The sequence below is a fragment of the Propithecus coquereli genome, unplaced genomic scaffold (assembly GCF_000956105.1).
Source record: "Propithecus coquereli isolate 6110/MARCELLA unplaced genomic scaffold, Pcoq_1.0 Scaffold946, whole genome shotgun sequence".
In the NCBI taxonomy this organism is placed as follows: Eukaryota; Metazoa; Chordata; class Mammalia; order Primates; family Indriidae; genus Propithecus; species Propithecus coquereli.
In genome coordinates, this window is record NW_012155796.1 from 14,995 (window position 1) to 29,280 (window position 14,286).

The window sequence follows — 14,286 nt, forward strand, 5'->3', positions numbered from 1 at the left end:
CACATTTCATACTATATCTGTTTGGCATTGACTCTGGTTAAACTCTTGTGCAGCAACACCTACGAGATTCTATCACATATGTGTCAGTCACACTCCTGCACCAGCCACTGTAACTACAGCTCACGTGGTTGGGACTCACATCCACAGACAGGAACAGGAACATGCAATAATAAAATAGCTCTTTTAAAAATAACAAATACGAATTCATCACAGACTATGCTTTTCACTGCAACCTTGAGGGTGGCATTTATCTCGATCCAATCTGTGACTCCAACCATCTAGTGCTGGACAGCCTGGGCGAGGCCCCCTGTGGTCCCACCTTTCAAGCGGCAGCCCCTGCAACTTGGGGTCCAGCCTGCTGGCGTTTACCCCACAGTGGGGACAGTTGCTGCAGAATCTGCGAGGTGTCGGTGACCAACCAGTCCCTGCATCTCTGTGTGCAGCCTCCGCTTTGGGGCTGAGCAGACACTGCCAGGAAGTGTGGCTGACATTGCAGGTCAATCTACTGCGGCCTCATCCCCTCCCCATACCCGTCCACCTGCCGCCTCCTTCCCACAGCTGTGGCCAAACCATAATCAGTTAAGGCCACATCAGGCAGTGCTGGAGGAGAACAGATGGGCTCAGGAAAACTCAGTTTGTTCCACTTTATCTGCTGAGATTGGTTTTGCTTTCCAGCCAAAAGTAGAAATTTGATGCCTTTTCCTTTTATCGTCTCTTTTAAAGATTGCATTTTTATCACTTTCTATCACAGTATTGGGGCAAAGCCAGAAAGCTGGCTGGTTTGCTTCAAAGTACAAACCAAGGCACTTTCTTCTGAGCTTTTCAGGGAGGTGGGAGGTAAAGGAGGCTGGGAAAAATCTGGCTGCCTGCACTGGGGGCTCAGTTCCTCCAACAGCTTTGCACACCTACTGGCGAATCTCCCACCCCACACACAGTGCTACCAGCTATGCATGCGCAGATGTGACAGAGCAGCAGGAGACACTGACCCCACATGTGATGCTGGGCTGGGGCGTGCATTTCACACCGCGGAGCGGGCAGGCAGGATGCATGCAAGATGGGCAGTGAGCAGACAGCTGCTCTCAGCCGCCAGAACCACGTGGCTCAGCTGCAGCCCTGGCACTTGGGGTGGCATCAATTGGGCTTCCTAGGATTTTGAAATGGGGCTTATCTGTCTGGAGTTGAAATCTACTATACTTTGAATACAGCAACTGATCTGAAGCAAAGAATTTAAAGGCTAGATGGGGTACGACAGGTAAGCTACTGAGGTCTATTTCCAAATTCTGGAGCAATGTGTGTAACTTCAGTTGTTGGAGTAAATTACGGAAAAGTCACAATTTCTAAAACCCAAAGGTTCCACCCAAGGAGTGAAGTTCCTAGGGAAACAGGTGTGAGGCGGCAGGTCAGGCTGCCGTGCCTCATGCCACAAAGGGCTGCAGGCTGATCTCTAAAGTGGAGTACCTGGAAACCACCCATGCACACCTGCTCACCTGCCCAGGTGGTTCTTCACCTGGACAGCTTCAGAAAGGGGGAGGGGTGATGGGCTGTTGGGAAAGTTGACACAAACCTCAGACAACCAGTTTCAGTACCTGGGCCCTCAATGCAGCAGGACTGAAGCAGCAAGAAGGGGTACTGATGTCATCTATTTTCTGAGAAGTACAGTTTTTAAAGATTTTCATTAAAACATATTAACCATTCACTAGAATACCTCAAGTGAAAATTCTTGAAGAGACTAGTCCCATGGCATATGTTCCCCCACCACTCAGGTTTGTAGATGTGAGAATTCTAGTAGGTTCGAGTTTCCCAGAGTGGACAGGGGCTCGGGGGATGGGGACCTTCACGGTTAACTGCCTCTGCCCAAGTTATGACTCAGTCCTAGTACTTTAAGATCTTTGAAGGGAAACATACTTTGCATCAATTAATCCTTTTAAAGTGCCACACTGAAAAGTTAGCTTTCAACCAAAATCTAAATCCTGGAGTCCAAACACTAGTCGGTGAAACCATCTTTACTTAACGAAGACCCATCTCGAGGGAGGCCTGCCGGGTTTGCCGTTTCTGTGGCTGCCCCACAGAATGGTCTGTTCTGTTCATTGCCCACTGCTCTCTTGCCTTCGTGCTCAGGATCCTTGAGGCCAAATGCCAAGCAAATGCTCCCAAGTGGACTTCTCCTCAGGACCACTGAGTGCACAGCTTTAGCTTCTAGAAGGCCAAGTTATGGCTGCAGTCCAGCATCTGCCCATAACCCCTCTTCTGCCTTTTGCAAATTTCCGAGGTGAGAACAGTGTTAGCTGTGAGTCTCTGAGTTGGTGAGACACATGGGAACTCAACAGCACTGGCACCAATGATCTTTCTGGCCTTCCTTCCCTTCGAGATAAAATGTCCCGTGGTCTTGTCCTTAGAGGCGTTAAGTAGACAGCACTTAGCTAGCCAGTGAGAAAACAAAAGCAGCATCTAGAACACGCAGGGAGGGGTGGTAACATAAAGGAGCCCATGAAGAGAGGCAGGCTTCCTGCGCAACCTGCCTCCCATGCAGACAGCGGACATTTCACGTTTAAAAGCTGCCAAGGTGCTCCTGGCAACTCCTCTGTGAACATGTGCCATGGGAACAGGTACAAGGAGAACGGATGAGATGTAGGTGGTACCATTTGCCGCAAAGGTTCTGGGTCACAGCCTTAGGAGCAAAATCACATACCCTGACAGAAGCAGGGACCCTGACTGGATGCTGATGGCCAGAGCCAATGGACTGTGTCCTTGTGCAGAGAATGGGGGCAAGGAAGGGACTACAGGAGTGATATGACACAAGCCCTCTTTTGTCACTCTTGGCTTCCACCAAGGGCTTCTGCCTCCTTGACAAGAGAAGCTGGCTGCCTCCACGAGAGACCTCTCCTGTGTGCGGGCAGACCAGGCCTCAGCAGCAGGCCCCAGCAGATGCACGTGTGGTGGACTTGGGTCCATTTCAGCACAATTTTCATGGAACAAATTAAAAAGAAGCAGTAATACCCAGAGCTGTCCCCACTTAGGGGGAAAATACAGCTTTAAAAAGAAAGGCGTAAAATTGTTAAGGTTGCAGGAAACCCTCCATCTACATACCGGCAGCAACTGGGTAAGGAGCCTGAGGGAGGCTGGCGGTCACCGTGAGTGGGACAGGTGCTGGGTGTCTCCTTTCATCTCAAACTCCTTTCTCGAAGAGGGGGACTCACTTGGGGACCGAGGTGCACACAGCCTCCCAAAGGTAGATCCTGGTGAGTGCCAAGCAGGAGCTTATCCAGGAAATCCCTGCCACCTGAGTTCTCACCAGCTGGCCTCACTGCCCGGACCAGCTGGCTGGACAGAAAACTGCGCTGTCACTGTGCCCAAGAGACCCTGTGAGAGGTAGTGACGTGGTTGCAAAGGTTTGCATGGGTGAGGGCTGGAGCGTGGCCTCTGCCATAGTCCAGTGGGTCTGCAGACCTTCCCCACGAGGGGAAGTGCTCACGCATTCTGGTCGGCAGGAGCTGGTGGGTGACCCAGGGGAGCTGCTGGCTGTTAACTCTCTTGCACAGCAGTGATGGCCTCATGGCACGGGGGCCCTGCCCTGTCTGCTGTGCTCTCCAGCCCCTAGGGCGGTCCTCACCACTGGCTTTGGTCATCTGTGCCCACTTCACACTGGGACTAGTGACCTCTCGTTCTTGCTGACCATGGAGAGTAAGTCCCCACGCCCACTCAGTCATGTCTCTCCCAGGTGCGGAGGTGAGGACGGGACAGGGTGCTGCTCACACTCCTGTGTCTTGGGGCCCAGAAGATCATGCATGTCCCACAACCCGTGGGTGCGGCGCTTTCTCCCCTCCATCTGCTTGTGCAGGGGCCTTCCCTGGACGATGGGCTTTAGGAGGCCAGATAAAGGGCTGCAGCTGGGGTGTGAATGCAGCGATGGATGTCATGTCCTCTCTTTTCCACCAAGTCATCACAGTTAACTGGCTGTCTCCCTTGCTGATTTTGCCACTGAAGTGTCTGGTGATGCTGACTGTGGCCAGGGTGCTCCTCCCATGCGGGCTTTGGCCTTTCCACCCACCCTTCACCCTACCTCACGCCACTGAGGGACTGGTAGCTTCTCTTCTGCCCTGGCTGCCAGTCTTCAGGAAGCCAAGACAACCACCCTCCCCCGATCCTTGCGAGCCTTCACAAGGGAGTCGAGAACAGCTGTCACTGTCCTTCCAGATGCCTTCGCAGAGAGCCAGGTTGCCACCTCCGCCTGGAGCCACTTTGGAACCACAGCTGCCAGACACCAGACACCTAAACCGCCCAGCTCAAGCAACTGTTTGGTCATGCCAACCTCACCCGTCCCCATACCCTGAGTCACAGGTCTTGGTCACAGTGGCTGGGACCAACCTCAGATTTTGTACAAAAAGCTGGGGACGTAGTCACACCTGAGCATGGGGTGGCTGGTCCCGGGAGACTCCTGCATGTAGTGCAGCTTCAGCAGCTCGGCCAGGTACTGGACCACTCTGACGTCCTCGTTCACCAGACCCAGGTTCAGCTTCAGGAAGCTTGCCTGGCGGCTGGCCAGCAACTGCTCAGTCTCCTTGTCATGGGCGGGCAGGTGCAGGTGGTGGCAGAAGGTATAGAGGAAGGCCTTGGAGCAGAGCTGGGTGAACATGCTCTGGACATGCAGGTAGTAGGTGCTGCCCCGCTTGATCTGGGTGCGATGGTCGGCCAGGCGGGGCACCAGGGTGCCTCTGTAGAGTGGGCAGCGCAGGGTCTTATTGTCCAGGTCCAGGATGCTAGTGTAGCGGCTGTAGCGGCTCAAGGCGTGGAGGGTGCCAGCACCAGCAGGGGAGGCCACTCTGAAACAGACAGGCCAAGGTCAGGAGGAAGGGAAAGGGCCAGAAAGGCACAGGCAGATGCACCCGCCCAGCCAGCACACACTGGCTCTTCCCAGAAGGCAGACATGCTCACACGATCTTCAAAAGGCTCCTCGCCACTCATGACTATGGTCAAACACCTTGGCTTGGCCCACAAGGCCCTTCCGGTCTGACTGCTGCTGGCCTCTGAAGCCTCATCTATTACTTCTCTGCGTGGACTCTCCTTTGGAGCCACGTCAAGCTTTCAGTGGCACCTCCAAGTCACCAACCTCTTTGTTCTGCCTGGAATGCCCTCTCCCTCTTGTGTTTGGCTCGTGCCAGTTCAAACCTTTTTCAGCCTTCCCTGTTCTGCCTCTGTGCGCCTCTGCTTTCATGTTGTGACCTTGGCTAAGTTCCTTAACCTCTCTGAGCCTCACTTGTGAGACGGAGGTAATAGTTCCTCATGTGGCCACTACACAGACACAATTAGTTGAGCCTCAGCCAGGTCAGCCCTCAGTAGGTGCTGCCACCGTCATCCCCACGACTTTTAGCCCAGCACTGATCAGCGTGGGTACTACCGTTCGTTCACTCATCTCTCCCACCACACAAGGAGCTTCGAGGTTCTAGAGACCCAGGACTATGTCTGATTTGGTCTCATACCCCCACGGTCTGGCACATCAGAGGCAGGAGGGCAATGTCTGCTCAGTGAGGGAACCTGCGCCTTAAAAATCTTCCTCTAGAGCAGCTTCCCCGGAGGAGCAGGGATTAGCCAGCGGGGTCTGGCAACCAGCTGGCTGAGATTTTACAGACTGCCATACCTCGGACATTTAGGGCTCATGCCAGACATGGGTATTGTGTAAAAACGCCTAACAGTCACTTGGGATGAAGGGAATCTCACAGTACTTTTTCCTTCCCGGGTTCTATCTTCTTATATCTACTACATGCCAGGCACTGCCCTGAGAGCTGAGACCAATGAAGAATGAACAGGAACTCTCATCCTGCACAAGCTCAGGTTGACTGGGAAGACAAGACATGCAAATGCACACAAGCACGGCAAGGTGAGGGCAGATGCAGTTGGGAAGACCCGAGAGCTCGTGAAGGAGTGGCCTCGGAGCTGGGCCTTGGAAAAGGGTGGGCTCTGGGGACTGCGCAAGGTGTGGCCGACCACGGAAAGAGCAAGGTCACAGAGATGTGACAGCCTAGACCTACCCAGGCCATGCGTCCTGACTGTAAGGAGAGCAGTAGGCTGTGGACCACCAGGAGGGATCAGGGCCTGCAGGCAGCTGTTCACCAGGGCATGGAGCCGTCTGCAAGACAGGCCCCTGGGCCTCAACAGGCCGACATTCCTGGGGCCTCCTCCCTCACACTCAGTCTGCTCCTGAGGTACCCTCACCTGCCCCAAGGGGGGCCAGCCCTGAGCTCGGCATGTCTAGCCCTGCCAGGCTCTGCCGCAGCGATACACCTAGGTCTTGCCTCCCATCTTCCTGTCTCTGTCTCTGCTGGGACACCCACTCTCAGGCTCAGCCTCCTGTGACACAGTTCTGACACTCCCCTAATGGTGGCACCACTTCTTTTGGAAGATGCTGGCTACTTCTAACTCTTCCTACATTTGTTTCCTGAAAAGCTCCTCCTCCGGAAGCCAGATGACATGGGAAGGGACAAGCCCCAGGCCTCTGTCCCTCAGCTACATAGCACCCCGAATGAGTGCCTCACCCTCCACCTCCCATGACTGCCCTGGATCGCTACGGCCAACCCCAAACCTGGGAGGACACTGAGGCCCAGGTGGTGCCATGGCTTGTCCAAGGTCACCTAGCTAGGAAGTAGCCAAGCCAGGACTCAACCCAGGGCCTGTGACCCAAGCTGGCTAGCACTTTCTCCCACCAGAACTGAGCTCTGTTTTTCAGTCTGGGGCTTGTCACTGCTGCTTAGTAAGCAATACAATTATCTCCGGTGTTCATTTAAAATGACAGGAGACCAGCTTGACTGTTTATCCATCTCTGTTTTTTTGATTCTTTGAGACAGTCTCGTTTTGTTGCCCAGGCTAGAGTGCCGTGGCGTCAGCCTAGCTCACAGCAACAACCTCTAACTCCTGGGCTCAAGTGATCCTCCTGCCTCAGCCTCCCTAGTAGCTGGGACAACAGGTGCTTGCCACTATGCCCGGCTAAGTTTTTGTTTCTATTTTTAGTTGACCGGCTAAATTTTTTCTATTTTTAGTAGAGATGGGGTCTCGCCCTTGCTCAGGCTGGTCTCTAACTCCTGAGCTCAAACAATCCTCCCGCCTCGGCCTCCCAGAGTGCTAGGATTACAGGCGTGAGCCACCGTGCCTGGCCTGTTTATCCATCTCTTATCCCAACAAATGGCTGATCCAACTGACAAGCACTTTCAGGCAGAGGGCCTAAGTTAGTTAAAATAAATAAAATAATCACCATCAAGGGCCAGTGAGACTGCTGGTCTGAGGTGACAGTCCTTAAAGACAGTCCATCATCTCAGCTGGTTTTAGGTGGAGTCAAAGGACCAGAGGGGGAGACGCTCCTGGGCCATGGCTCTTGGAAGTGCAGATTGAGCCAGCACAGAAGACCGGCCCTCTACGGCTCAATACCTTTGAGGACAGGAAGGTCACACCACACAAAGGCACCTCTCCTACTCCTCATGACTTTTAAAGGAGGCCTCAGTCTGCCTGCATGTCAGAGCTGGCTCTGCCCGCTGGAGGGACTTGCAGTCTGCCCGTCTCTAAGCACTTCTCAGGCAGGCACTGCACGCCAGGGCTTCCGACAGCTGCAGAAGGTGGGCATCGGGAGCCCCTCGCAGAAGTTCAACACATCTGGGGGAGATGGGTGGTCCGAATTCACACGCCTAGTGGTGTCAGTACCAGGACCCGACCCAGACCACCCACTGCTCCCCGTGACAGCCACCGCTCCTGCTACAGTTTCATCTCCTGATACTCCACCACCGTGTCCATCGCTCACCTCCCCCAGGGTTTCTTTGGCTGAGCCTGTCGCCAATCCATCCCCACTCCACTTCTGGCCCCTCAACGGCCCCTCCAGGGACTGTCCCCAATGGCACAGGTCTCCCAATCCCACTATGCCTCACACCTGTGCAGGGTGCCAGAAGCAGATGCTCCCAGTACCCAACATCTGCGTGTGGGCCGGGCGCAGTGGCTCACGCCTGTAATCCTAGCTCTCTGGGAGGCCGAGGTGGGCGGATTGTTTGAGCTCAGGAGTTCGAGACCAGCCTGAGCAAGAGCGAGACCCCGTCTCTACTAAAAATAGAAATTAATCAGACAACTAAAAATATGTAGAAAAAATTAGCCAGGCATGGTGGTGCATGCCTGTAGTCCCAGCTACTTGGGAGGCTGAGGCAGAAGGATTGCTTGAGCCCAGGAGTTGGAGGTTGCTGTGAGCTAGGATGACACCAGGGCACTCTAGCCTGGGCAACGCAGTGAGACTCTGTCTCAAAAAAAAAAAAAAAAAAAAAAAAAAACCACCAAAAACATTTGGGTGTGCTCAGAAGGTTCAAGAAGGAGAACTTAATGGCAGAAGCAGTCAGACACTTTCCCTCCTTAGGAGTCTGTGCACAGATCTCAGCTGTCACTTCCAATGGGCCCTGGTCTGAGCCCCTGCTGTCCTGGCCTGCCTTCCTCACATGGTCTGCTAGGCTGTCAGAGGAGCACTCACACGTGTCAGGCACTGATCAGATGCCCTGTGACATCTGCTGTCACAAGGTAGGTCCTGTCAGCTCCTTCTGCAGACAAGAAAACTGCCTCAGAGAGGTCAAGCTGACGGCATGGTGACAGAGCAGGACGGGAGTGAGCACACTCACCCATCGCAGGATGCCCTGTGGCTGGCTCACCTTACGATTCTGGCACTGGGCAGTGTCTGGCACTTAGCAACCCTCGATATGGGCAAATGATCACTCAGTTCAACCCTCTCATCTTCTTAGAGTGGAGGAGTGACTTGTCCAGGTGCCCCCTGAGAACGAGCCAGTGGTAGGGCCGGCCCCAGAACTCAGACCTCTTCTCCCCTGCACGGGGCCAACACACTGCCTACCTGCCAGCTACCCGCCTCTGCACCCTCCCAGACATCAACTCATCGCGGCCAGCCTTTACAGCTCAGCCCAGCACAGACCTCAGAACCCTTCTCAGCAAAGCACTCCAGCCAACTGCCCCTTCTAGAGATGGAAGTTCAGGAAAAATCCCTGGAAAGGGCAAGCCCCTCCCGAGCTTGGTCTTGGATAAGCCTTTTACGTTGACATGTTGATGAGCTGTCCCTACTTGTGTCATTTAGATGCTCTACTTTTTAAGAGAAAAAACAAAATCAAAGGTCAAGGGTTGGGGTGAGGGGAGTTGGAGAACAGAGGGGTGTGTGTAAGGGATGCCAAGCCATCCTTCCACAAGAACAGCAGGGAAAACAATCTGGAAAAGCCTTCCCTGTCGGGACAGACTAGTTAAACCTGAGAGCACAGAGGTGGGTAGCATCGGTGCTGAGGAACAGGGTCCCAGGAGGGACCCTGAACCCACCAAGCCTCAGAGTTCAGAGGCAAGGACAGGACAGTGTCCCGTGATGCCATGTATGGACCGCCTTTCCCGGTGTCTCCCAAACACTCCATCCCAAGTCCAAACCTCGGCACACCCCGATGCCCGGCCCTCACTGTGCTTCCTGACCCATCCTCAAGGTCACTCAAGCAAAAACCAAAGACCTCCAGGCGCAGTCTCCCTCCCTTCCTGTGTGTCACTAAACTGCTCCCTTGGTATTCTGAGAACACAGGAAGGATCCCACTACCACAACTCTCATCTCCTGATTAGCAAGGTTGTGGTCACCTGTCTGTCTCCCCTCCTGGACTATGAACTCTTCCAGAGCAGTGGCCTTGCTCAGGTACCTGCAACTGGCACCCAGCCCCTGTCAGCACAGCCTTGAGTGGATTCTCAACAAATGATTCAAGCCAGGATGTGGAAGCCGCATTTGTTAACCCCAGCACCATGACCCCAGACAAAGCCTAACGCAGGAATGGTTATGAAGGTCCATGTGACTTCCAGGAAGGGCAGACACAGGGAGACTAGGGAGATGGTGACCTCATTGATATTAGGGACCCATGCAAAGATTAAGTTGGAAAAGTAAAACAAACGGTTGCTGGTTGCAGGGTAGAAAAAATTCCTTTGTCCTTTCTTTGTGGGAAGTATAGCCTGTCTGTGTCAGAAGAGACTTTGAAGATCACCGACCTTAGCACCTTTGTTTTACAAATCAGCAAAGCGAACTGGTGGCTCATAAACCTGTAATCCTAGCACTCTGGGAGGCCGAGGCGGGAGGATTGCTGGAGCTCAGGAGTTTGAGACCAGCTTGAGCAAGAGTGAGACCCCATCTCTACTAAAAATAAAAAAATTAGCTGGGTGTGGTAGTGCACGCCTGAGCTACTCGGGAGGCTGAGGCAGGAGGATCGCTCAAGCCCAGCAGTTTGAGGTTGCAGTGAGCTATGATGATGCCACCACACTCTGGCCCGGATGACAGAGTGAGACACTGTTTCCAAAAAAGAAACACAAATGAGCAGCAAAGTGGAGTGCAAAGAAGGAAAGTGACTTGCCTAGGGTTACAAAATGAGGAAACCAAACACAGGGCATGTACTGAGAGAAAGCCCCATGAGCCAGACATAATTTGTCAAGCAGTACTTGGAAGGATAGATCTACTAAAGTCCAAGTAACCCAGGGAAATGACAGAGAAAGCATTCAAGGGAGAAGTAGGGACTGCACTGGCCTTTCCTCATTAAGACGGGCTTTTGAAACAAACAGGACAGTGGAATGAAAGCCACTGGAGCCCCCAGAGGTCCCTTATACCAGCAATGGCCACCCTCCCTTATCACTATCATAGCTTTTTTAGAAACAGGCCTCTCCTCAGTCCCTTGTACCATAGTGTGAGTATCACAGTCAGCAAGGACCTCAGATCTTGAGGTCCAGGTGTTCCCAACTGTGCTGTACACCAGGTAAATTCCATGTCTTTACTTCACTCCAACTGAATCAGAATCTCTGAAGGTGAGGCCCAGGAATCCATGATTTTTTTTTTTTTTTGAGATGGAGTCTCGCTCTGTTGCCCCAGTTAGAGTGCTGTGGCACCATTAAGCTCACTGCAGCCTCAAACTCCTGGGTTCAACTGATCCTCCTGCCTCAGCCTCCTGAGTAGCTGGGATCACAGTCATCCACCACCACACCTGGCCAGAATCCATGATTTTAAAAATTCTCCCAAATAATTCTGACACAGCAGGAGAACAGACCGGGGTTGGCAACCACTTAGGACGTGCAACTTCCTCACATGACAGATAAACGAAGCCAGAAAAGGGGAGAGTTGCCAAAAGTAACTCAGTGAGTTGGGGTTGGGCCCTGTCTGGAAGCCAGGCCTCCTGATTCTGGCTCCACCACACCAACCTGCCTCACCTCTACCTGGCCAGGGCCCCTCCCCACCACCTGGAACCAGTTACCTCTGTAGGCCAATAAGCTTCCACTTCTGAAAATCCATAATGTGCAATGGGGGGGAGGCCCAGTGCTTCACAGGCTTGGTGTAGCAGCCGTAGTTGGGGACAAAGATGGACAGCGCCGTCACAAGCTTCCTGACTATGGCCTCATCTTCTCCCAGAACCACAAGTGTCCTCCCGCTGAGCAGGGAGTAGATGGCTGGGTGGGCAAAGGGGTACTGGCGGATGAATCTTAAGGCGTTCTGGCCAGCCCTCTTTTTATGCCTTTCAGAAGACAGGGCAGCAGGATGGGCAGAGGAGGGGATCCTGTCCGAGCTGGTGGAGGCTATGCTGCTCATGTGGCTGGTGGTGTCTGAGTAGTTGTCCAGGCTACTCTTGCTGACATCCCGGCTAGCCAGCAGATGGCTTGGGTCCAGTTCATAAGCAGGGAACCCTTCGCAACTGTTGTCTTGGGAAGAAGGGTTGGTGTTTCCCACCGAAAAGTCCACACGGAACCCCTGGTCCTTCTGCCTGTGGCGCTGTGGGGGGATGCTCACCACTCCATCCTCATCGGAGAGTGTGTGGGCTGGAGTAGAGAGAGGCACCAGCTGACCATCACTCTCCTTCCCAATACAGCAGGAGGAGTCTATTTGTGATGGGGTGTTTTCTGAGCTGCCTTCCTCTGCCTCACCCAGCTCTGGAGGACTGATGTTTGCCCGGAAGTGGATGGCCCCCTCATTATCATCTGCATATGATTCTTCATTAATGGCATATGATTCTTCATTAATGGCACTTGGGTAGCTGGCCTTAAAGTCATCAGGGATGAGGGCCTCCGAGGGGCAGGTGCTGAGGACTTCAATACTGTCCTCGCTGATGGTCCTGTGGCTGACTGCTTTGCTCCGGACTACCTGAGGACTCAATGGTACTGTGAGGCTGGCCTGGCTGTCGGACTTGGACAGCACAGAGGTGGATTTCTCCGTGCCCAGAACCTCGATGCTTTCACCACTGCTGATACTCCCTTTCATATCCATATCCAGATAGTCCAAGTTTTCCTGGGGGTCAAAACTGCTCAATTCTGTCACTTCCACTTCCTTGTACTCCTCATCCCCAAGTTCCTGCTCCATTTTAATCAGCACAGACTCCACACTGGACTTGTAAGAACCAACACTAATTAACACTTTAGGAATTGGGCATTCTTCCGGAGACATGGAAGGTGGCCTGTCTTGACTGGGCTTAGAGGGTATGCTCTCTTGTTTCTCCACCATCCTGTCATCAACCTCCACAAAGTCTTCAAAGAGGAAGTTTGTAATGTGCTGTTGTTTTAGAAGTGCTCTGTCAATCTGACTGGTCAGGAGGTAGCACAGGTCTCCTCTGAACATGTGCTCAATGTGGCTGAGCTGAGCCAGGGTCTGGGTGAAATACTCGGTGTCACAGAGCTCCTCCAAGGTCTTCAACTTCTTGTCAAAACACTTGGTGGACTTTGCTTTGATGAGTTTTGGGGTGTAGGCTGGTCTGCAGGTGTAAAGATCTGTGTTAGCAGACTCATCAGGGTTAGAGGTAGTGGATGCCTGGTCAGCCTGATCCTGGGTGTGCACCACCTCACCAGAACACAAATCAGACCCCTTCAACTTCCGATTAGGGTATGAGCGGATCTGCTTCAGCAGGTCTTGATGTTCAATAATGGACTTCTCCACACTGGCCAGTTCATTGGCTTTCTCAATTGCCTGAGATGAGTAAAAGCCTTTGTCATTGGCTTTCTTCTGGATCTCTGTTTCTGTGTGCAGCACTGTCCTGGTGTAATCCAGGTCTTTCAGCTTTTTTTCAAGTTCCCCAGCAAATGCCTTCCTGTTGCCAGTCTTCAAGCACTCAGAAGCTTTGGAAAATTCACCCGAAAGCTCCTGAAACTGCTGCATGATTTTATGCTGGTCCGCGGAGATATAAGCCATGCAAAAGGGCCTCACGAAGCCACGGGCCTCCAGGTCGTACAGAGTAAGGTGGTGCACGTATGCAAAGGCTCCCTCCTTGGAGTCTCCCAGCACCACCTTGGAGTCCTCCACAAAGTTCAGCTTGGGGTATGCAGAACCAGGAGGATGGCCCACGAAGGAAGCCTGGTAATCCACAGACATGATACGCAAAGAGAAGTAATTGAGATCAAAAGTGCCAAAAACTTTGGTGTCATTGGGGATGGTCAGTAAGGGTTGGGGTCCCACCTGCTCGGAGAATTCGGAAATAAGAATGAAGTCCCTGGAGAACTTGGCCCCAGACAGTTTGGACCATGGGTTGGCACCCTGGCTGGCAAAGGGAAAGAGCGGCACGGAGTACTCCTCGGGCAGGGCCGGCTCATTGTAAGGCTCTTCCTCGTACTCGTCCTCTTTGGTGAAGGCCACTACGTCAGGGGCGCTGATCATATTTCCAGATATATGGAGAAAACATTGAGAAGAAGTGGGAAAGAAGACGTGGTTAACAGACGCGGGGAAGCCAGGCCTCTGGAGAAGGAAGCGAAGTCCCTGCGGCCCTATCCGCGCCCCCCGAGGTCTTAGGCTGCTTCTCACACACCCGAGGACTCGAACTCCCGCAGCCCCCTCAGAAGTGTAGCTCCTCCGGAGGTCTCATGAACTCCAAAGCCGAAGTCCCATAAGACCCGGGTGGCTGGCTGCTCTCCTTCCTCCACTTCCTCGGGCAAGCGCGGAGGCACAAGGAACCTGCAGCGAGGTCACTTGCACTTCCCCAAACCCACAGCGAAAGCAACAGCCCCCGCCCTGAGCCGGTATCTAAAGCGAAGCTACGGGCCGCCGCAGGGGTCAGCTAAGCGTTGCCGCCCCCACGGCCCCAAGGGCAGAAACCGTCGCGGATCCTAGGACGCCACAACCTGGAGCCAGCTACCGCGGCGCCGCCATCTTGGCATCACATGACTCCTGGTATCTTTGCCGCGTGACCCGGAAGCGTCCGCGCAGACTTCCGAGCGGGAGAGGAGCAAGACTGTGAAAAAGAAACCACCAAGGACTGGACTGTTCGGCGGCCCCTCCCAGGGACC

At 53.5% G+C, this 14,286-nt stretch overlaps 1 protein-coding gene across 1 annotated transcript; it reads right to left on the bottom strand.

The window, feature by feature from the left end:
• Positions 1 to 4,354: 4,354 nt before the first annotated feature.
• SMCR8 (Smith-Magenis syndrome chromosome region, candidate 8) lies at positions 4,355 to 14,145 on the bottom strand. Its single transcript, XM_012664980.1, has 2 exons — positions 11,280 to 14,145; positions 4,355 to 4,820 (listed from the first exon to the last, which is right to left on the bottom strand). The coding sequence occupies exons 1-2, from the start codon at positions 13,658 to 13,660 to the stop codon at positions 4,367 to 4,369; spliced, it is 2,835 nt and encodes a 944-aa protein (XP_012520434.1). The 5' UTR covers positions 13,661 to 14,145; the 3' UTR covers positions 4,355 to 4,366.
• Positions 14,146 to 14,286: the final 141 nt, after the last annotated feature.

Coding starts and splice junctions, on each gene's coding strand:
- SMCR8 (XM_012664980.1), bottom strand. CDS start 13,660: ATGATCAGCGCCCCTGACGTAGTGGCCTTCACCAAAGAGGACGAGTAC. Junction 4,821..11,279: donor AAGCTTATTGGCCTACAGAG/GTAACTGGTTCC, acceptor TGTCTGTTTCAG/AGTGGCCTCCCCTGCTGGTG.